The 24,051-nt window shown below is 42.4% G+C and overlaps 1 protein-coding gene and 1 long non-coding RNA gene across 5 annotated transcripts in view; one reads left to right on the top strand and one right to left on the bottom strand.

The window, feature by feature from the left end:
* Positions 1-13,088, top strand: part of DEPTOR (DEP domain containing MTOR interacting protein) — a 127,352-nt gene extending 114,264 nt beyond the window's left edge. Inside the window, exon 9 of the mRNA XM_032858418.1 lies at positions 12,824-13,088. Within this exon, the coding sequence (XP_032714309.1) occupies positions 12,824-12,952 (129 nt within the window). The 3' untranslated portion in view covers positions 12,953-13,088. The remainder of the gene's footprint in view (positions 1-12,823) is intronic.
* LOC116868286 lies at positions 807-22,554 on the bottom strand. 4 transcript variants are annotated; one of them, XR_004382791.1, is made up of 6 exons: positions 22,486-22,554; positions 21,481-21,580; positions 19,542-19,598; positions 9,785-9,922; positions 6,771-6,910; positions 807-984 (listed from the first exon to the last, which is right to left on the bottom strand). It is a non-coding gene; the product is annotated as an uncharacterized LOC116868286 (long non-coding RNA). The 4 variants fall into 4 exon arrangements; XR_004382790.1 differs by lacking the exon at positions 19,542-19,598; XR_004382792.1 differs by lacking the exons at positions 9,785-9,922; positions 19,542-19,598.
* Positions 22,555-24,051: the final 1,497 nt, after the last annotated feature.

Raw genomic sequence — 24,051 nt, 5'->3', positions numbered from 1 at the left:
TTTGAGTTTATATTATGGTCAATTATTATTAATAATAATTTTTATACTAATAGTGCCTTGCTTTTGTGACTCCTATGATGGAGACGCACATTCCTCATTGTATTCCCATAACTCCCTGAAATAGAAGTGAGTGTGTATTATAAACTCCGTTTTACATGCAGGAAAATCAAGACCCAAGGAAAGCTGTTCAGGGTCAAGTGAGAAGTGAATGGCAGCTCTTGGTGTGCCCTGCATTCCCATTTCGGGGAACCGGGCTTACATAGAATCTTCTTGTCTAGAAAAAGCATAAGAAAGAGCACAAACCTCCTTGAATGAATGCCCAGACCAGTGTTTCTCCGGCCTCCCTGTACATCGGAATCACTTGGGAAACTCCTCCAACATATCCAAAGATACGGACACAGTTGATCTGGGCTGAGGCCCGGATATGGGCGCTTTGTGGAAACTCCTAGACGACTTAAATGTGTAGTGGCCAAAAGTGAGAATTATCATCCAGACTTCACAAAAGGTGGATACAGTGCTACCTGATCTCGTCCTGTGGTTGCATAAGAGGCTGCCCTGACTTTCATGCCTGAAATTCAAAGGGAAGACAGCATTCCATATAGTTTGTTTTTGAAATGCGCTGCGAAGACATTCGGACAGTGTACTTTGGGTCTGGAGGGATTAACTTGCAGTGTCTCAGTGACAAGCACATTTGGAAATGCATTAGCTCCACTTGATATCAGAATTGGCCCAAAGCAGAACAAGCCAAGAAGCAGCCCGTAAACCTCAGTAACACCGATTGCGCACAGTTATTCCTCAGGCTGACTTCTGGGCTGCTGTGAACTATGTGGTGCCATGTGTGGGTCAAGAAACCCAGCTTCCCCCAGCCGCCGGCGTAAAACACAGCTCTCGTTACATGTCCCATACCTCGGGATGGAATTTCGGGATGGAGTTTCAGCCGCATTTGATGGTGAGGTTGCCACTTAACAACTGTGGCCTTGTACCCTGGGAAAATTGCACTGTGTCAGGTTCTTTTAGAGATGCAGAGGCTTTTTGGAAGAAAAAGGAAATAGACTGCCTACCGGGCCAAGGAAAGTTGAAGGCTGGTGGAGGTCAGCTACTTTTTAATTCAAATATATGTGGAGTCTTTCACTTGAAGAGGTGATGTTTCTCTGCCGAGGAACCTCTCCTCATACCTAGATCTGTCTAGTCACCCAGATTAGGCAGAAGCTTGTGCTAACTGATGAAAAGTTCACAAAGCGAGGTGTTAAAGGGGGCTCTCTTGCTGGGCTGGGAAAGTCAGAGATCTGCTTAGAGAGGGCCCGCAGAGCCCTTCGGCACCTCCAAGGAAAAAGCTGCCTTTGTTGTGGCTATGTGTGATCAGCTGTGTTACTACAGTGGGACCGTGGGACCCTTACGGGGCTGTGTTCCAGGCAGGGTAGCCACCTGCACGTACCCTCAGCTGGGGTTGGCGAGGTCAAATTCACAGAGCCAGAGTAATCAGGACCAGGCACACACCATATCTTTGTAGGCCCACTGGTGGCATGACTGTCTCCTGCCTTAGCTAGGTCAGAGGAGGCAGAGGACCAAGGGGTCCCCGTGTCTGTGTGCACCGGAATTTTGAGCCGCAGGGCACAGGGCTGCACTCTGTGTGGAACACAACTTAGGGGTCTCAGACTCTGTGGAGAGTCTGAGGTCATTCTTGTCAGGAGCTTCTGATCTTGTGGAAATAGGATGTATACAGAGAAATAGCTGGAAAAAAAAAAAAAAAACAACATTTTCCATATGTATTAGCAGACACCTTGGTTGTTTATGGCTCCCAAAACTTGATTTCCGGTTGGGTGACCCGAACGTTCGTTTCCAAACATTCTGGAATGGGACTGTAAGGGAAGCTGGTGAAGAAATCTGGAAGGCGGTGACCTCCTTGTCGATGGGAGGCTTGACACCACAATTGGTCAGAGGGCTATCAGTCGGGGAATGTGGAACAACAGACCGGAACGCCTCCATGGCACCTGTGTCAGCCTCTCACGGTCTTTAACCACGGCAACCATGAGTGATGTTCGCTGTCTTACTTCTGCTTCCCACATAGGATGCAGATTTCTCCTTGTGGCCACTGCGACCTGGAAGCACACTGGAAAGGGAATCTGGGAAATGTAGTTCTGGCTTGGCCAAGGGGCCGATATATTATATTCATGCCCTTCCTAATATCAGGCCCGCAGAATATCCCCAGTACAAATACAAGGAAGGGGTGGGGACCCTGAATATGAGATCCATCTGGTCAAGGAGGAGAGAGGATGAAGAGGATGACCTCAAGGAATTGTACCCAGTACTTGCTACCGCATGTGAAATTAGATTATATACCTCTAGAGTTGCTTCTACCATTGTCTCTGTAAGCAAAAACTATCTCTTTGTTCCCTCTGGCTCCTTGGGGTAGGGACCCAAGACAGAGGAAGTAATTAAAATAGGAGTCCCATGTTTGGTCTCTTCTCTCTAAACTTAAAAAACAAACAAACACCTCATTCTAGCAAACTCTGGTTCTGTGCATAACATGACTCATCTCAGGTACTTTATGAAAGATGGAAGCAATAGGACCAAACTGACTATGGCCATCTGGGACGCTTTCCTGGATCGTTTCTGAATGCCCAGAATGGAAGCCCATTTTCCTGGGTTAACCTATAAATTAATCACCTTCTCACATTAAGACTTAGCGAAGCTGTTCAGTCCTGGCTCAGAATCCAGTGGTTTGGCATTCAAGTAAACATGCGTGGGTGTGGGAGCTGGCCCAGGAGGGGAGACCACTTAATGGAATGGAATGTCTGGTATGTTCTTCAGGGATAACAGGAAGAAGGAACCCATTTTAGTTGGGCGTCACGGTGAGCACAGTGACGGTTGCTTAATGTGTATCATCTGTCTCATCTTTGTCCCAACCCTATAACCTGGATATTAGCTCTATTTTCTAGTTGAGACTGACAGAATTTGAGTCATAGCCTCTGGTTGTGTGAGTAAATGGAAGAGCCAAAAGCCAAACTAGCCCAGGTCTGTCTGTTTCCAGAACCCTTGGTCTTTCCATCGTATCATGGTACCCTCCAAATGTGTTGGGATTATTTAATTTTCTGGTCCTCAATTTTTCCACCTGGGCTAATCTTGGCAAAGTCTGTTACCAACTCTGCCAGGGATTAGGTGTTTCTCTAGGAATGGAGATATTGGACAGAACCCCAGTCTTCAAAGCCATACAGTGTGCAATGTTCCTAAAGATGTTATGATCCATAACATAACACAAAGGCCATACCTACTGTTTATTGCTAGACCCCGGGAGGTGGGAGTGGGGTGGGGTTTACTCCCAATCTTTAGCCAAGTCAGCATGGAACCTCCCCAGGTCCTTCAGTACAAGTCCCTAAACTGAGAGGGTCCTGAGGAGCCTGATTGGCAGCCCTGTCCTTGGCCCACAGATCACTTGGTCCCAAATATAGCCCCATGTACTGGTAAAATAAGAGTTTCTAGAGAAGAAACAGAGGCATAGTTTCCTCTGCCAGGGGTACTCAGCTCCCAGCGACCATGACAAAGAATTTCTGAGGTTACTTAGTCCAGATAACGTGCTCACAAAGACCACACTCCATCTTAGACCTATTTTCAACCCGTTTACTTCCCTTCCCCCCAGAATACTACCACCTACTTGTGACCTGTGCTATCTCTGCGAAGTACACAAGCATACACACCACTTTGTTCTCAGCTCCAATCACAGCGGCACGACCTTGGGGGTAGAATAAAAAGAATGAGACTTTGGTTCACTCTTAAAGGTTAGATAATATCAGGGCATCTGGGTGGCTCAGTTGGTTGGGCATCTGCCTTCGGCTCAGGTCGTGGTCCTGGGGTCTTGGGATTGAGCCCTCCATCAGGCTCCTTGCTCAGTGGGGAGCCTGCTTCTCTCTCTCCCACTGCTGCTCTGCCTGCTTGTGCTCTTTCACTCTCTCTGTCAAATAAATAAATAAATTCTTAAAAAAAAAGATTAGATAATATTACCAACACACTATAGATCACCTCTTATGAGTACAATAGTATATGAAAAACGTGATTGTCTACCTGATGAATAACCTTACTGTGTATTGCCTCTTGTTTAGTCTCTTTTAAAACTTTTACTATATTCATTTTGCTTTTTAGCATAGTCCAAAAAAAAAGCATAATCATTTCTGGGTGTTAAGTGCCTAATAATAAAAAGCATTCTAAGGGCAAATAGCTAATTGGGTAAAAGGTTTCTGTGGAGGAAAGAATTTGGGGTCAGGGAGGAAGTTGGACCTTCGGAGCCTCTTTCCTTTTAGCCCTGAGCTCCCGTGGGAGTTAACACATGGCGTTGGGAGTGTGTGTCTCCTGCTGCTGGAAACCCCAGTTCGCCATTCTTGGAATTCGAAGGAACTTTCCGTATCCAGAGTGCAAGCCAACTTTGTCAGGGGGGGCAAGGTAGGAGTGATAATTTGCATATCCTCTGTGGTATTCAAAGGCTCCCAGATAGCAGATTCCTTTCCTTCAGTAGTAAAGGAATTCCAAGGAATCTTGTGGTTATAATGTGCGTACATTGCTTCTCTTCAGTGCCTGGACGCTGCTTATAACCTCGGGGACCCACCAGGTCAAGAGTGTGCTGTCTGGCCTTAGCACAAGCAGATCTTGGAAGTGGTCCCAGGGAATCCAGAGCAGCATGTGGGAAAGGGTATAAAGCACCAGGACAGGCCACAAATCCTCCATCTAGCCTCAACCCCATTTCCAGAGGAACCTCCTGGAAGGCAAATTTTCATCCTAAATCTGGAAACCTAAGTTCAGTGGACCCCATATCTCCCCGTCCTTGAAGTACGCCGCAGTCCCCCATGACCGGCCCCTCCCCCCACAATGGAGCAAAGTGAACTAAGGGTGAGCCTGGATCTGAAGCAGACCTGTGGTCGACTTGGGCTGGAAGGGGGCAGATTCTGCTAGAAACCAGCAGGCACTTGGCATTCCTCAGTCGGAAACAAAAATTCTTCAGTGTTGCTTTTTGTTGTTGTTTTATTGGGAAAGTCACTCGTAACATATCCTTGACTTTCCTTCAAGGCTGATGGCACAGTCTGTTCTTTGGGGACATCACAGGGCCCTATAGTGTGCTGAACATGCATAAAGCTTAGAGGAAAACGAATTCTCTGGAGAGAGGATCCTGTGTTTGTCTAAGAACTGGATCTCTGCCGCCTCCCACACCACTCGCTCTCCAGCCAGTTGCATATTTGGTGAACAGATTTATGGGACTAAACATACAGCTGCAAATCCTTTCTTTTTTTTTTCCGCTCCCCAAGAACAATGTTCCACTGTCAAGGCTATTATGCACTAAATATAGACACACAACTTATTTACTACAGCAGTGTCTAAAACTCCTGGTATCCTTGCTGAATGTGAATGTTTTTGCAAACATAAAGCATTCTATAGATGTAAGGAATTCATTCTGTAGAAGTAATGAGCACATTCTGACTCAGCTTACTTTAGTTCTGCATCGTCTTTTTAAAATGAATATTGTACAGACAGGACCAAGGATGCCTTAAGGAATTCTATACTCGATTTACTTTAAAATTATGCTGACTGTTTACAGTGGTTTCTGGATTCTCTAACCTTGCGGGATACTCTTAGCTTAGGGAAAAATCTCTCTTATCACCCTGGATTGATTTTTATCTTTATTTTTCATATTTTATCTCAGTAAATAATACCAACTCAGTGTCTATTTCCGTCTCCCAAAACCAGAACCCAAGGTGGCTTTCTTGGGTAATCACCATGCGATGGTTGGTTTTTCTTTTCGTTTCAACAATCTGCATTCATGAGGCTGTTTGCGGGGAGAGGTTGTGTGTGAAGAGGGACAGAAGAGAAAAACCAATATTTATTTAGTGTTTCACTATTATTAAACACGGGGCTTAGTAGTTAATCAGATTTGATCCTCATAATAAACTTGATCCCCATTTTACAGATGAGTAAAGCATAACTCGGGGTATTTATAACTTGCCCAAAGTCCCATTACTCGTAAATTATAAAGGTTAGAGTTAAAACAATTCTATTGCACTATATAGAAAATGTACATATTATTTAGGCACATCTCAGTTTGTTACAAAATGAGCTGCTAGTGAAACTACTACCCAGGAATGCTAAGATAAGGCTAGTTGCCTACTTTTGAAATTTGTATCAATTAATCATATTATAATCATAGTATTAAAACTTTGTCTCTTGGTCTCTGTCTTGCCAACTGTTTTGTTATTTTGAGGGAAAGCCTCAAACAGGCTTACCCTCCAATCTTTTCTCCTTCAAGAACACAAGGAAAAGGAAGAGAAAAGCCAGGGTAGCTCTCACATGAGCGCAGTCATTTCAGGGATGCGAGTGTGCCGGTGAATACAGATTTCCGTGGCAGGAAGAAGACACTTATGTAATCATAGGTGTAGTGTTTCTTTCCAGCCTCACTCGCACTTTGGATAACAATTGAATGATTGTGATGGAACGCTAGCCATACAAGGACGAATGTGCAATTGCGCAATGCAGGGGCACTCAATCCATCTGTAGGATTGTCTGGCGTCTGCCGGGAGGACTGGCACAGGAGAGGAATTAGAGGCAAGATTATTTAGTTGTTTTGGCTCCTTATCAGGAGAGAAGCTGGAGTTCAGCCTAGGTATTCATCCCAACCTGATCACACCCTGAAATGTACTGAGTCCTACCCCTGTCTTCCCATTAACTCTTACCAGACCTACCATGGTTTCTAGGACTTTTCTCCACTGCCTTCTTGCTCAGAAATCACTTACCTATGACTTACGAAGGTGTTCTTCTTCCTCCTCATTAAGGATGACATCCTCCATATCCCTTCTATATAAAGTCAAGGTACCACCGTTCTTGGAGGAAACGAGTTTAGAGCAGCTACATGACCTCATGCTTGATCTCTTTTCTGTGAACCAGGAAATGAGAGAATTGCAATAAAATCTTTGAAAATAGATCTGATAAAGGTAATTATAAGCAGAAGAAAAGTATCACACCCTCACTTAAATTCTCATTTCCGCCTACGGGTGGCGTCTACATTCCCTGAACCTAGGTAGTAGGTAATACGGTACCTAATGTAGATCTAGTCACATGTTCTGTTTATTGTATGTGTGAGCTTTTTAATACAGAAGAGAAAAACATTTTCCCCAGGCTGTGTACTTCCTGTGGTTACTTGTAATATGTCTTTATTTGCAGAACAGAGTGTACCATAGATGCTAATTCAAAGTCTGTCATAACTGAATACGTTATGCAATTCTACCTGCATTTCCAGATCATTTTGCACATTTTTAGTAACAGGACATTGGAACTGCAGGAGCCACAACAGTTGTGAGAACCACTTAGGGAGAGATGACGTTTTTACTAACAGACTGACTCCAAAAATACCACCTTGAATACAAGCATGATGAATGTTTGGAAGGCTTTTTTCCCCTCATCATTCAAGAAAAAAAAAATCGAAATAAATATGTAAGTTCATATATCGCTCAGGACTTTAAGTGGCACAAAAGCAATCCAAGATTAACTGAGTAAAAACCTTTTTATGCAGGTGGAAGACCCAAAATATCACTTGTCGACATCACAAGCTATTTGAGCAGACCTACACTGCTTAATTAATAGTTAAAGCAAAGAGAAGAAACATGTGTCTTCTACTATTATCTGCATTCCTCAAACTTGCATATATAACTTGTACTTTATAAATTTGTATTTATGTGGGGCTGTGGAGTCATATGGAGTTCAAATTCCAGAAGTCGCACTTAGTTGTGTAACCTTGAGCAAAAACTTAACCTCTAAGACTCAGTTTGTTCATAAGCATTATACTGATGATCATGGGTGGCCAGTGATAGAAACCAGCTACCATAAAAGAAAATTTTTAATATATTTTTTTAAGATTTTATTTATTTACTTGGCAGACAGAGATCACAAGTAGGCAGAGAGGCAGGCAGAGAGAGAGGGGGAAGCAGGCTTCCCATCGAGCAGAAAGCCTGACAACGTGGGGCTTGATCCCAGGACTCTGGGATCATGACCTGAGCCGAGGTCAGAGACTTTAACCCACTGAGCCACCCAGGCACCCCAAAAGAAAATTTTTTAAAAGAATGATTTATTGGAGCACCTGGGGGACAGAGTCAGTTAAGATCCAACTCTTGGTTTCAGCTCAGATCATGATCTCAGGGTCCTGGTATGGAGCCCCATGTTGGGTTCCAGGCTCAGTGTGGAGTCTGCTCAAGATTCTCTCTCTCTCTCTCTTTTCTAAAGATGTACTTATTTTAGAAAGAGAGAGTATGAGTGGGAGGGGCAGAGAGCGAGGGAGAGAGAGAATCCCAAGCAAACTCCCTGTTGAGCGCAGAGCCCAATGTGGGGCTCCATCTCACGATCCTGAGATCATAATCTGAGCCGAAATCAGGAATTGGACACTTAACGGACTGAGCCACCCAGGTACCCCCAAAATGACCTTTCTCCAAAATCAAGTGCAGATCAAGTCACCACTCACCAAGGTTGATGACAAGTCCAATATAATATTGTTTTGGTGTCCCATTGCCCATGACTTCCCCTTTGGGATTATGTTGTTTCCCCCGGTGCCCATCCTGGGGTTTAGGCACCCCAATAAGAAGGACTTTGACCAGTGTGCTGCCCATGGTCCTTGTCCAACTGGCCCTGATGCCTGCCCCCTTTCCACCTCTCAACTCCAGGGCATAGGTCCTGAGCAGCGGCCACGGAGGGCTCATCCTCCCAATCACACAGCCCTTACCATTCCAGTTTTGAACCTCCAAGAGCCCCTGCAATCAGGAGGTCTGTAAGACCCCTTCTTTCAACCAATCCTGCATCCACCCTCTCCAGTCTACAGAGATCTATGAATTGCTGGCATCAGCCCGCCCTTCCCTCCAATTCTTCTTTTTAATAACATCTTTGTTGAGTCATAATTCATACACTGTGTAAAGTGTATATCTCACTTATTTTGGGCATAGTCACAGAGTCATGTGACTATCTCCACAATCAATATTAGAACACTGCACCACCTCTGAAAGAAGCCCTACACTTTTTTTTTTTTAATAAAACAATCATTTTTGAGGATTGCAAGTTGGTTACAGTTTGACTGGACTAGACACCCTTTCATACCTCCCCATGCCCTAGCCTTAGGCAACCACTAATCTACTTTCTTTCTCTGTGCATTTATCCGTTCTGGACTTTCTATATAAATGGACTTATACAAATACGGTCTGTTGCAACTGACTTCTATCACTTAGCATCATGTTTTCAAGGTTCATCCATGTTGTAGCGCAAGGTTGATTCCATTTTATTGCTGAATGATATTCCATGATATGGATATACCAAATTTTATTTCTCTTTTCATCCATCAGTGGACATTTGGCATCCTTTGGTTCTTGGTGTACCAAGTCTCCCTCTCTTCAGCTCTTTGCTTCTGGTGGCCCCAGATCAGGGACATAGACTCCAATGTCCGTCTGCTAGGTGGCAGAGAAACACAAACCAGTGTGGACCATGGCAAGTAAGAGAACATCTACTAGGGTTAGCCCCTACTCAGCCATTGGCAAGTGGCCATCCTGACCTGATGTTATTAGAGCTTTAGATTGTTCCAGAGAAGCTAGATCCTAGATGTTTATGTGGAAATTTCCTACTTTTCAAGTGTTGGTCAGTGAAAACAACCAGTGTGTCAGAGAGACAGAATATAATTCTGGTTGAGACTAAATGCTAGAGGTAATCCCTGGTGATGCTGAGACACATCTCTCCTTCCAGAGCCCATGAAGGTTTTGCTGGAATGTGAGCTCACCTGGCAACTACTGCCTTCTCATTTGGCATCACAAAAAGACTATTCATCTCTTTGGAGGAAAGAAAGACCCGGGTCTAAAGTCAGCACTCTGGATCAGGAGGGAGTGGACTTTCTCTTATCCTTTGGCTCATGAGTATGCTGGAACAGAAAAAACAAAGCACCACGAATGTTTACTTTAAATTAGTGCTCAATTGCCTTGCAAATTACCCATGGCCTACTTCAGGAGGGATTGTAACCTGCTAGTATGACTTTGATTATGACTATGACTTCTATCATGGTTGAGAACTGCTGATTCTTTTTTTTTTTTTTAAGATTTTATTTATTTGAAACAGAGAGAGAGATCACAAGTATGCAGAGAGGCAGGCATAGAGAGAGAGAGGAGAAAGCAGGTTCCCCGCTGAGCAGAGAGCCTGATGCGGGCCTCGATCCCAGGACCCTGAGATCATGACCTGAGCCGAAGGCAGAGGCTTAACCCACTGAGCCACCCAGGCGCCCAGAACTGCTGATTCTATACAACATGTGCCCTGAATCCATGAGGACAGATTTATGGAAATGGGAAAGGAGAAACAGTGATGGTATGGTCTCCTTACATACGAGGATGCCATGGCTGTGTAGGTTGGGAGTGGAAAATATTGAGGTTCATGACAATAGAAAGTGTTCATTATGTAAATAACCACTTTGCTTACCACGGTCCACTTTCCATTTTGTTTTGCATGTGACCACAGAGAAACTGGGTATTTTTAAAGAGAAAGAAATTCATGAAACCAACAGTGTAGTGCTTGACATGTGCAAAGAGGCTTTAAATTCATTATCTAATTTGAGCCTGTGCAGATAAGTATTTTTACCTAACCCTGTTTTATAAATTGAGACATGGTAGAGAAGACATGACTTGATTAAGGTCATCAAACAAAAGGAGCCAAAGACTTAAATGCTTAGGATTAAATTCCAAATCCCACATCTTTTCCATCTATAGCTGCCCTTCTAATACTTTCCAATATTGGTTTGAGGAATAGGATAGGTATTTTTACACTTAATAATATAGTGTTTTATTATATTTAATTTATAGATTTAATTTTATTTTTATATTTAAAATATATTTTGTGTTTTAAACATTTATAATTCATATTATTTATATTGTATCAATACAGTGTTTGAGTTGATAGTTATTACCCACTCAGAAAATAAGAAAAGGAAATAATGATTTTCAAACTGTTTTCATATTTTCCTATTCTTTGAGTCATTAACACTAAATCAATTAATTAATAATCAGATATGCATATTAATTACTGGGGATTATAAAGAAATATGATGATAACAACAGATATGGGAGACATTCAATCAGTCAGTCTCAACCAGAGAATCTCCTTTCCTTCCCCTATCTCAATCTGCTTTCCCTTCTTCCTTTTTGTCTTCTTTCCTTTCCTCCTTTTTATTTTCTTATTTTCTTATTCAGTGAGGGGATAATTTATAAGAAGCAAGAAACCCTTCAGAGTCAATCAAAATTGTGCTTTTTTTGCTTAATGCATTTATACATTCAATTCATTCAACAATGAATATTTATTGGGTTACTGCATTGGTTTTTCTATTGCTGCTGTAACAAATTGACATAAACTTGGCAGCTTGAAACAAAGAAAATGTATTGCTCTAGCTCTGGAGTCAGAAATCTAAAGGTGTGAGCGTGTCTGCATTCCTTCTGGGCTTTTGGAGGGGAGAATCCACTGCCTTGCCTTTTCCAGCTGATAGACGCCACTTACATTTCTTGGTTCCTGGCCCCTTTCTCTTTTCTCTCCACTTTCTTGCTTCTGTTCTGACATCTACTTCTGCCTTTGGCTTGCAAGTCTCTCTCTCTCATAAGGACCTTTGCAGTTACATTGGGCCCACCTAGATGACTCAGGATAATCTCCTAATGTTAAAATCAGCTGATGAGCAACCTATTCCATCTGGAACCCTAACTCCCCATTGCCCTGTAAATAAATATTCAGAGGTTCCAGGGATTAGGACATAGACATCATTGGGGGTTGGGGATATTGTATCTCCTATGTGCCAGGTACTATACAGACTTACATTCTGTGGGACTCTGTTTTGCTAATTAGATGTCCTTATCACTGACAGCTGGAGATCTGTGTCTCTCCATTTTTCTATTTGAGGGACATAAATCATTTGAATGTCCCATGTCTGCCTCTTTAGACACACAACAGATATACTAACTGTTATTTTGTGTCAGCTAAATAAGAAAGTACCCAGCATCTGATGTCACCACTAACCTCAAGTGAAGTACCTCCCTTTAAGGCAGTAGCTGTAGATCATTCTCAAGCTCACTATGGTCTCTCATTATTGAATGGTACTTCATTTTTTTATTGTAATTCTCTTTCCTATCACGGGTTAACTAATACTTGGTGTAAAAGCTGACCTTTATTTGCCTCATCCACTTTCATAAGGGATGGAAATAGGGAAAGGTATGAAATTTATCATCTCAATGGGGACACATTGGCAAGTGAAAGGAAGCACTATTAATAATCTTTCAGAAACAGTAGGTGGAAAAGAGGGCTGTCTTGGGAATCATGGGCCATAGGGGCTCCCTAAATATTGACTCCAAATGAATAACATCCCTAAACACTGTAAAAATGTATTGAGTACTCCATTGGCATAGAGCACTGCAGAAACTTGATGTACTTCACTTCCTTTAATTCTTACAACATCTTATAAGGTGGGTATTATTATTATTATTATTATTATTAATCATCTCTAGTTTAGAGTTGAGGGAAATGAAGCTCAGAAATTTAAATACCTAGCTCCAGCTAGTAAGTTGCTAAATTAGGATTTAATCCTAATTTTGTGAAACACTAAGGCAAATGCTTTCTCTTTATATCTTACATCACCTTCCAGGAAAAGCATAGATTCTTGGAAATTGTTGTCTTCAGCTAGGGGCAGTTGGGTATTTTAAGAGATGTTAGACATTAGAGATACACAATGATTTCATTAGAAGTCTATGGAAAAGCAGGAGCTGTAATAGATACTTTCTCTTCATCTGTCCTTTAGGTCTGTCAGTTTGTCGTCTCTGTAAATGGGCTCAATGTGCTGCATGTTGACTACCGGACGGTGAGCAATCTGATTCTGACGGGCCCTCGGACGATCGTCATGGAAGTCATGGAGGAGTTAGAGTGCTGAACAGGTGGACATCCCGGCCCTTCAGTGGCCTGAGGATGATCGAAGCCAGGACAACACAAAGCAATGCAATGACAAGACTTCCACGCACACAGATGGTTTTGGATGCACAAAATTTCTCCATACATACACATCTTTGCATTTGATTTGCATTTCATACACTGTTTAAATGTGGAAGAACCAGGTAGATCATCTTTAAAAAAAAATTATGTCAGTGTATAAAAAAGTTCAGAAATGAAATTTCCTTACGTAGTAGAATTGCCTTACTCAGGTTCCATTTGTAGTTCTCAGCCATTGTTTTTTATCTTGGTTTGCCTAAAGTTGTTGAAATGCTTCTCTGGCCAAAACAGCAACATGCTAAAATCCCCTCATAGGATTCAATGGAATAGTTGTTACAGATTTTAAATTGTTCTCTTACCCAAATGAACCTGGAACTCTTTATGGAAAGATCTGGATTTCACCAAGCTTCAAATTAAAGCAACATCCAAAGGAATATTACCCGTTAACTAGCATTTTGAAGAAGTTCTAAAGCATTCAAGTGCTTAAAAGCCATTGAAAAAAATGACTTTTTCTTAATTCCTGCCTTTAGTATCAACTTCTATGTTTTCATTTATGGCGTTCATTAGAAAACAAAAACCTTGTGATAAATATAGATGGGATACATAGGGGGATACTACTTCTGATTATTTGCTCTGATTTCTCTTTCTGAGCCTAAATAATTTTGTCTTATCAATCAGCTACAGAAGCTTTCTAGAATTAATCCAGAGTATGTTGAATGTGAAAACAGAGGAATTTGTATATACACATATCAAGCCTCTGGCAAGATTTCACATTGAAGTTGTCCCTTTTTAGATGAAGTATTCTAGAGCTTGGCCCATATGTGATAAAAACATGAAATTAAATTGCCTTGTTGGCCTGAATTTTTACTAGCTTTCTAGTGTAACATATTCTAAGGAATGACATGTCCTGATTCTTTGGCGGGATTATTTTTCACCAAAACTTCATCTTGTGTTGTCATTTTTCAGCTCACTGTATATATGCATGTTTCTTTTTTTGGTTTAGAAAAGAATGCATTTGGGGGCTTGGTGTATCGAGGAAATTCCTCAAAGTGCCAAATTAGATAGTCAGGGAATGCCACATTCTTGATTTCATATAATGCATTCTGAACAACCAGGTTACTTTCTTATCACGTATTAACAATGAAATATGAATGTTGTACCTCAGCCATTCTTTTTGTGATAGGTTATCTTAATGTGTTGGTACTAGTAAAATGGACATATCATGCTACAGATGTTACATATATATGTTTCTGGTAATCCAGCTTTTCTGATCTTAGCTTTAGTCAGAGAATAGGATTCTGAAGTAATATAGAATGTCTAACGTTAGTACCGTCGATCTCCATTTGGGAACTAGTAGCGATTCTGTGTGTATGTGCGATTATACTGTATGCCAGGCTTTGTGCTACGGCACTTAATGTATGTGATCTCTTTGAATCTCCATCAGAATCTTCCAAGGGACACCTGAGTGGCTCAGTGGGTGAAGCATCTTCCTTTGGCTCAGGTTTTGATCCCGGGGTCCTGGGATCAAGCCCCGCATCATGCTCCTTTCTTGGCGGGGTGCCTGCTTCTCCCTCTTCCTGCCACCCCACCTGCTTGCGCACACCTGCTCTCTGTCGCTCTGACAATAAATAAATAAATTCTTAAAAAAAACCCAAACCTCCAAGAAGGGTATTATCACCCTCATTTCTCAGATATGGAAACTAAGTGTAAGCAAACTTCAACATCTGTGTTCTCACTGCTGCAAGATCTGCTAAGATTCAAACATGGGTTTGTTTAATGCTAGAGCCCATGTTACCGCCCCTCCCCCAGCCTTTCCCTTTCCCCATTTAGGGACCTACTGCTGCGGGGTTATTTTATACCCAGCGCTGTGCTAAAACTATATATCACTTATTCCTCCTGACCCATGAGGTTCAATATCGCCATTATCTCCATTTTACAGCTGAGGAAGCTGATTCATACAGAGATAAGTCATGTGCCTGAGGCCACACAACTAGGGAGTGGGAGACCTTATGATTCAGCTCAGAAAGTTCTTAGGACATCTTTAAAAGACAAGTCTTAGATGCTGCCTCTGTTCAGGTGTTCATTAAGTTCAAAAGAAGGAGGACCACCTTTGTCGATGGCATCTTCTTCTTGCCTGCCATCCGTACTTTGTACTCATGTCCTAGTGCCGATCATCTTGGGCCCTGGGATAGTATCACTTCCATTTAACCAATCTAAGCCCCAGAGAAGTATCTGTCTTTCTTTACTCCGTTCAGCTTCCTGCCAGTGGAATTTCTTTGATTCAGAGTTTATTGATGTCTTCAGTCAAATGAATATGAAGGGAAGAAGAGGAGGAAAGAAGGAAGGAAAGAAAGGAGGGAGGAACTATTTCTTCCTGTGGCTCCCATCACCCTCAGATTAAAGGCCAAATGCCAGAGAATTCTAGTTAAGGTCAAGAGAGCTTTGCCTTAGCTACTCCTCGGCAACCCCCCACCCTGACATCCTTGCATGGTAATGAAAGAGAGTGCTCCCATTCCCATCAGGACACTACTGAGCTCCCTCCAGCCTTTCCACATAAGCTTCTCCTCTCTGCAATATGACCTCTCTGTCTTTGCCTGGAGAAATCTAAGTAACTCCCCTTAGATACTATCTTCTCTGAGAAATCTTTGCCAGCTCCCCACTTCTGGGCTTGACTCCCCTTGTCTAAATTCCCATGGGCCCTTATGCATCAATGCCCCGTGTTTACAGCACTGATGATATTTACTTGGAGGTTGTCCATCACGTCTCTGTCAGAGACGTATGACAGACGTCTCTGACAGACACGTATCTGTCTCCCTCACTACACTCTGAGCATCAGCAGGTGGTGACACAATAGTGTATCAGCTGTCCCTGGCTGCTGGCGTGCCACCCCACAATATGCCTCGTAACACTCTCTGTGCTCATGATCCTTTATGTTGGCAAATGGTGCAGAACTCTGCCGGGATGGCCAGCCATTGGTCCAGGGGGTGCCGGGTGGGTTCCCATGAACATTTGTGGTCTAGGAAGGCTCTGTGCATGGGTGTCACAGATGGCTGGTGCTCTTGGCTGAGGTGTCTCCTTCCACCCCATGTGGCCTTTCCCCAGAGCTCCAAAGATTCCTCATCACACCTCATGAGATCAAAGAAGGCGAGAATGGAAACTGCAAGGACCTTTCATGGACTTGCCTGGGGAGTGACCCAGGGATACTTACGTAGCGTGTTGCTGGTCAAAGCAAGTCACTAAACTAGCTGAGAATCAAGAGGCGGGGAATGGTCTCTCCCTTTGATGGAAGGAGCTGCAAAGAATTTATGGCTACTTTTAATGCACCAAGAGTAGGTACTCACCATTTATGGAATAAAGGACCAAGGAGCTACCTAGTTACTGAAAGGTTCTGCTTTCCAGATGCAAATCATTGACCAAACACTGGGTAGAAGTTCGTTACTAGGTTGTGAATAGAGCCCAGTGCCTAATGAAAACTTCAAAGTTGGAAAATCCTAAACTAATGGTGCCACATGGAGCCATGGAGAGCACGGTGTCCTGTCCTCATTTTACTGATGAGCACAGCTCAGTGTGGGACGTTCCGGTGGCACACCCAAGCTCATGAGGCTTGCTAGGGAGAGAGCCCAGGTTAGACGCTAGTCTTCTGCTTTCTAATGACGTGTCCTTTACAAGATAGCTTTCTGTAGCAAACACAAATGTGGTGAAAATAGGCCTTTGCCTCTGGGGTGTTCATAAAACACAAGGAGTGCTGTCTACCTGTGAAGGTGAAAGATTACATTTTAATTAACTCAGGCCATGGATTGTGAAATATCATTAAAAAATAAGTATCTTCTGTGATATTTTAACAGGCAAATTGCTTTAAAATTTAGGAACTCCACTTCTAAATGAAACCTCAAGAATTATCCTAAATGAACAGTAAGCAATACTCCTAAGAGCTTTTCTTTTGCACGCACATTTGTGTGTGTGTGTGTGCACGTGTGCGCCCACGCACACGCATATCATGTGTGTAACTTCACTCACCGAGAGTCCCTGAAATGGCTTTCGTTGTTCCCCGAGAAAACACTTTGGATTTTTCAGGAGTTTGTGTCGTGTGTTCGTGTTAGTGTGACGGAGGTGGAAATCTTCTTTGGTTTCTTCATTAGTGTGGTATATGCTACCAATGCAAGTTTGAAAGCCACGTTTGTTACCTCTGCTGTAGAGAGAAAAATGCAGTTGCCTTTTGGGTCGGTCCTATTGTGTGATGTTTGACTATTAATGTCTGATGAATAGTTGCACAAGTTGCTAAGGGGACTAGTTGAGAAATGGCAGGTCACCGGAAGAAGATACCCATATTTGAGTAGATGAAATGCAGTCAGCTTCATGCCATCTTATAAAAGTGACAGCATTGGGGTGGTAGCAATTAACAATTAACAATTTAAGAATCATTGCTTTCCGTTCAAAATATAGTATCACATTTCCAAATACTCTTTTCAAATATTTGTGATGAGAGTCAACTTTCAAGACCTATTTTCTTTTCTTTCTTTTTTTAATGATTTTATTTATTTGACAGAGAAAGCAAAAGAGCACAAGCAGGGGGAGCAGCAAAGGGAGAGGGAGAAGCAGGCTCCCTGCTGAGCAGGGAGCCCCATGTGGGGCTCGATCCCAGGACCCTGGGATCATAACCTGTGCCGAAGGCAGACGCTTAACTGGTTGAGCCACCCAGGTGTCCCTCAAGACCTATTTTAAACTGACACTAGCTATTCTTTCCTGTTGAGTATTAATCCTGTTTCATTTTCGTCAGAAGAACTTGGGAACATTTCAGTCTTACCAACTGGTAAGATTCTGTTGATATCACTGAGCATTGTTTTACTCATCGAAGACAGAATTTCAGGTATAATATGCTTTTCCTTAGTTCAACACCAAAAGGGCAAATCTGCAGCATACCAAAATGAAGTTCATCGTCAAAGTTAGCATATGATATTATCAAATGCATTAATATATGTACTTAATTTATATGTTTATTTTTAAATTAGGTTGAAATTTATGTTTTCCCTTCTTAAGAATTGTAGCATAATACTGAAAATTATAATATGAAAATAGATTGTATAATGAAATAAATGTTAAATTTTTAAAGTGGTGACTTTAGGTTTACAGCTTTTCCTGTCTTTTAGGACAAATTAGCCATTTTTTTATCCTAAGAAAGGGTTGCATTATAAAGTTGCTCTACTACTAAGCGATCAGAGAAAACACATGGGATTCATATCTAATTCTCTAATGTAGCCAAAAGTGCCATTTGTAACACTACTTAATGATGGATGTTTTCTGACGCTCTTTTGCCTGAAAAAAAAGAAGTGCATTAAAAAGCTTTTTCTGTACTGTATTTGATTTGGAATCATTTTCTCCCTACAAAGCCCCATATTGATGAGTATTGTGGAATAGCCTATATGGAAAAATGTTATGTAGTTGTTTACTACTCTGGGAGAATGTTAGTTCTTTTTTATTTTCAACTAATTAGGAAATTGATTACATAATTCAGTATGTGTGGGAGCAGGTAAAGCATGGGGTGATTGGATTACACTCAATATAAACCAAAGACACTTTACATTTTTCTCTCATTTCCTCCCTTCCTTTCTCCCTTCCTTCCTTCCTTCCTTCCTTCCAGAAACCTCCCTGAGACTGTCTTGCTAGATACTGTATATAGGCCCTGGGAATACAAAACTGAGGAGACATGACCCTGGATCCATGAGTCAATTTTGGGCCTGCCTTCTAGAAGTGTTCTCTCCATGGAAGGGGTTGGGGGGCCGGATAAGAAATTATGGTTTTGAAGCACATGGTTTACTGCAAGAAACCACCATCTCACCAAAGAACCAGAACACTGACAGCAACTTACCCAGAGAATGGTAAAGTCAACAACTTCACAACCGTGTGCCACTTTCCCTTACCCAACATAACCACAGCAGTCAGTGTTGACTTTACCATTCTCTTGTTTTCATTATTGTTTAGTTTTTTTTTAATGAACTTTATTAAAAGAGCATCAAGTTTTATATAATCTGAGATTCGCATATTTTTGTTCAGGATTATATTACTAAGATTCTTCTAGATTTTTCTGCGTAGTCATCATTAATTCATTTTTCACAGCTTCACAAATTTCTAGAGCCCAAGTTATTTTCTTGTCATTGGGCATTTGGGTTGTTTCCACTGTTGTTGTCATCATCATTGGTAGGGTTGTTAGGAACATTCTTATACCAACTCCTGGAAATAAGTGTAGGAATTTACCTTAGGCATTTACTTGGGAGAAGAAGTGCTGAGTCATGGGAAACGTGAGTGCTGACTTTACAAGGACACATCTAATTTCCAAAGTGGTGAGTCACTGTACACTCCTTTCCAAAATATGAAAGTGATACATGTTGTCATTATCTTCTCCAACACTTGATATTCTGAGACTTCTTAATTTTTGTCAAATAAATGTCTATTTGGTCAATGATACTGAGACTCCTAATTAGCTCATAAATTTAAAGCACAGAAAATGTAATTGGCAATTTATAATCCTAACTTACTACATTAGTGTCTTCATGATGCCTCGATGTCTTGAAACTTTTTATCCTGTAACAACCCTGTGATTCCAATGAGGCAAGGATTATTGGAAGTCAGTATGACATATTTATGGACATCCAACCAATAATTATTAAGCACGTGCTATGGGTCTGTCACTAAGTCTTTGGCAAACAACAGTAAATAATAAAGGTCCCTGTCCACATGAAATTTACGTATCCTTGGGAGCCACAGATAATAAATAAATTATATAAATAAAACAGTTCATTTTAGATAGGGGTAAGTGCTAAGAAGTAAATGAAACCAGATGGGGTGATGGAGAGTGACCAGGATTTCAGCAGGGTGGTCAGTAAAACTGTGCTCCTCAATTCCAGTGAGGCACCGTTCTCATTACGGTCCATGTGAATAGCGCCCCCTGGAGTTATGCAGTGCAACAGCTCTGAGCCAAAGCCTCTTTGCAAACCTGGTTGTTGGCCTTAATACCTAAAGAAGGCGACTGAGTCAGGCTTAAAGAAATCAAGACGAGTATTGCAGGCAGAGGAAGCAAAGACGAGTATTGCAGGCAGAGGAAGCAGCAAGTCCAAATGTACTAAGGCTGGAAAGGTCATAGGGGTTAAGAGCACGGGATCTGGAGACCTAGAGATCTAGATTCAGATTCTAATTCTCACGCTCAAGAGCACATTCAGTTACTTGATGTCTCTAGGTATCAGTTTCCTGATCTGTAAAATGGGGATTATAGCACTGACCCCGTCTGACTACTGTGAGGAGTAAATGAGATAACACGAGTAAAATACTCATCCTCATGCCTGATCCATAATAAATAACCAGTAAGTGGATGCTTGTCTTATTTTTTTGCCCTCTAAACAGAAAGGAAAATGAAATCTGGAGAAGTTATGACTTGTCTCAAATCCATGCCAACTAATGTATATGTGGGACTGGAGCCTGGGTCCCAGAATGTTTAGTCAATGCTCTTCTCAGTGCATCTTTCTGTGTCTTGGTTTTCTCATTTTTTTAAAAGATTTTATTTATTTATTTGACAGAGAGAGAGAGATCACAAGCAGGCAGAGAAGCAGGCAGAGAGAGACGAGGAAGCAGGCTCCCCGCCGAGCAGAGAGCCCGATGTGGGGCTTGATCACAGGACCCTGGGATCATGACCCGAGCCGAAGGCAGAGGCTCCAACCCACTGAGCCACCAAGGTGCCCCGGTTTTCTCATTTTTAAATGATATAATCATCTCAGGAGGTTATTATGAAGATTAATTAGTTAATACATTGAAGGGTCTTAGTACAGTGCCTGGCACATAGTACTTTAAAAATAACGACTGATAGCTATTATTATTATTACTTTTAAAAAAAAAATTAGGTATCATAGACTTTATCTTTTTATTTTTTTAAAGATTTTTTATTATTTATTTGACAGAATAACAAGTAGGCAGAGGCAGGCAGAGAAAGAGGGGGAAGCAGGCCCCCCGCTGAGCAGAGAGCCCAATTTGGGGCTCGATCCCAGGACCCTGAGATCATGACCCAAGCCGAAGGCAGAGGCTTAACCACTGAGCCACCCAGGCACCCCGATTATTATTAATATTACTATATCATGCTAATTTCAGCCATGGTGACACACACTAATTCATAAGATTGTCTATACATATATATCTTCATCACCAACCATGTACATTTTAGTTTTTACCGTAGACTGGATAATAGATGGGTTAGAAAAATATATATGATCATCACTATACTCAGTTGAGTACATTAAAAGAAATCACCCACTCTGTCACCTTGGTTATACTCCTCGGGTGCTGCAGAGCAAGGATTTTCCCAGGTTGATTAGAAAACACAGCTCTGGATTTGTGGCTGTATGTTGGGACAGAGTAAAAATCCTTCTGCTTTGGATAGTTACTCAGCTGCCTCACTTTGAAACCAAAAATTACATATAAATAACTTACCAAACATAATCTTTGAAACTCCAGATCTCATACCGAGTAATTTCACAACACTGCGTATTATCCATTTACCACCTGATCAGGTTCCCGGCAGTTTGATAGCCTGTTAAGAAAACAGTGAAAGGGGGCTCCTGGGTGGCTCAGTGGGTTAAAGCCTCTGCCTTGGGCTCAGGTCATGATCCCGGGGTCCTGGGATGGAGCCCCACATCGGGCTCTCTGCTCAGCAGGGAGCCTGCTTCCTCCCCTCTCTCTCTCTGCCTGCCTTTCTGCCTACTTGTGGTCTCTGTCTGTCAAATGAAAAAAAATCTTTAAAAAAATAAATAAATAAATAATAAAAAAGAAAAGAAAACAGTGAAAGTAATCAATGGGCGTGCCTTGTGTCCCAGGCCAAACGCTCTTTCTCAGGTACACCAGCAACTCCGTCTTGATTATCAAGAAGTTATAAAGGTTTCCTGAGCAAACCGTAATTGAGACATCATTCTGTTTGTCTTTTGTGGGCAGCTTCCTAAGTCTAGAGGCTTAGGAGATTCATGCGGGAATTATGCAAGCGAAACCACCCGCTAGTGCTTCTGTTAGCACAAGCTTTGGGCAGGCGGAGAGTGGAGGCACAGGCTGCTGCTTGCCTTGGACATCTGACGCACGTCCTGGAGCAGAAGAAAGGAGCGCACTGTAAAACCCTTGGCAAAGCGTCTTGGGCGCTTACATCCCGGATTTGACAGCTCCCTTTTCCTTCGCCTGTCATTGGGCCATTGTGACCTTCTTTTATTGCCTCCTGGGACTCCATATCTCACTCTAAATTCCCCTTGCTCCCTTGGGACTAAATATTAAACTTGCTTCTCCCTGAACTCTGAAATGCCTGGGTCCACAAAGGCTGATTGATGATACGAACTTGAGGAAGGGAGCTAGGGACAGCTCTTGAGGTCCAGCCTGAGTGGATGAGACTTGGGCTGGGTAGGACAGGGAGGAGGAGGAGAAAAGAAGAAAGAAGAAGGACATTTGATCTGTTACCTCAACTTTGAAGAGGTGTCTGTGTGTGCACCAAACCGTGAGAGGAGCCCGGAGTTTAAAAGATCTGGATGTTCCTGATGCTATGAAAGGTAAAGAAGGAGAGAGCCCTTACTCTTGAACCTGGGGTGACCATGGAGCATGTGACGTGGGAACAGGAAGGTTCGTTAATTATTAAGCCAGAAGACTCCCAGGTGTGGAGCTTAACAGCAGAAAGGGAGGAAGCAAGTCCTGTGAGCTCTAAGGAAGACTGGAAGGTCAGGCCAGCGAGTCTGTTAGACAAAGAACCCCTATTTTGTTTCATTTTGTTTTCAGATTTTCTTTCAGCTTGTCCAAGCTACGTAAGATGTGAGAGGGGCTCCAGGGTGCTCTGTCAGTTAAGTGTTCGACTCTGGTTTCAGCTCAGGGCATGATCTTGGGGTCATGAGATCGAGCCCCGGGTTGGGTTCTGTGCTGGGCATGGAGCCTGCTTCAGATTCTCTCCCTCTCCCTCTGCCCCTCCCCCTGCCTCCGCCACACACCTGTGCACTTGCTCTCTCTGTCTCTCAAATAAAATAAAATAAAAAAAAAAAATAAAATAAAATAATGTTGTTTTTGCTTGAAATGGAGGGGAAGGAGGTCATACACCGACTTAGCTGTGAAGTGCATGGTGTTTCTTACCACAAACACACAGTAAGCCACTCACTTACATTTCTGCTTAGCCATCCACCTTCCTGGCCTTCCTCCTTCTTGCTTAAGAAAACTGGCTCACCTGTATGTATTCCACACACTTCCATCTTAGTACAGAAATGGAAGTAGAAGTATGAAACCAGAGATCAGGATCTTTTTTTTTTTTTTAATCTGTAAGAGGCCTTGTAAATTTGACTGGTTTACTCTCATTTTATGGATGTTAGACAAACAAATAATAACTAATATTTATTTCACGCTAAATACATGCCAGCTACTCTGATAATTGTGGTTTTATGGATGATCTCATTTGATCCTCACACGACTCCATGACATGGGTCCTAGTAAAATCCTTGCTTTGTAGACAAGGATTCCAGCTCTCTAGGGAGGTGAAGTCGGTTGCACAAGGTCATATACAGGCCAAATGGTGAGGCCAAGATTGGAAGCCAGTCATTCTGACTGCTGACGGTATCTGCCTCCCGTGGCAACCCGGTTTGTCCAAGGGCACGAGATGGCACATGCATGCAGTGGCAAGAGAACCATCTAGAGCCAGACTTTGCACCTTGGGAGCACGCCACGCTCTAGCTGTTGCTGTGGGGGACCACAGCTGGGCCCCTCCCGAGCAGCAATGATCCAGGGCTCATCCCTCTTGCCTAGTGACTGCCCTTCCGGCTCATGTTCCTCTTGCACACACCAGGGATTCCCCCTCCTCCCCTCTTTCTTATCAACATCACTACCTATCATTTGGTTCATTCCTAGGGTTTCCTTTGTTCCCCAACTGGCAATGTTTTTTCCAGCTTCCTTTTTGGATGGTTCTTGGGACACAAACACCTAGGCATTTTTGTTTTCATGCACTCGTTTCACTTCATTCATTCAACACGTAATAATATATGCCTCCTATGC

The sequence above is a fragment of the Lontra canadensis genome, unplaced genomic scaffold (assembly GCF_010015895.1).
Source record: "Lontra canadensis isolate GAN:19392208 unplaced genomic scaffold, GSC_riverotter_1.0 scaffold15, whole genome shotgun sequence".
Classification (NCBI taxonomy): domain Eukaryota; kingdom Metazoa; phylum Chordata; class Mammalia; order Carnivora; family Mustelidae; genus Lontra; species Lontra canadensis.
This window is presented reverse-complemented; position numbering and strand designations above follow the sequence as displayed.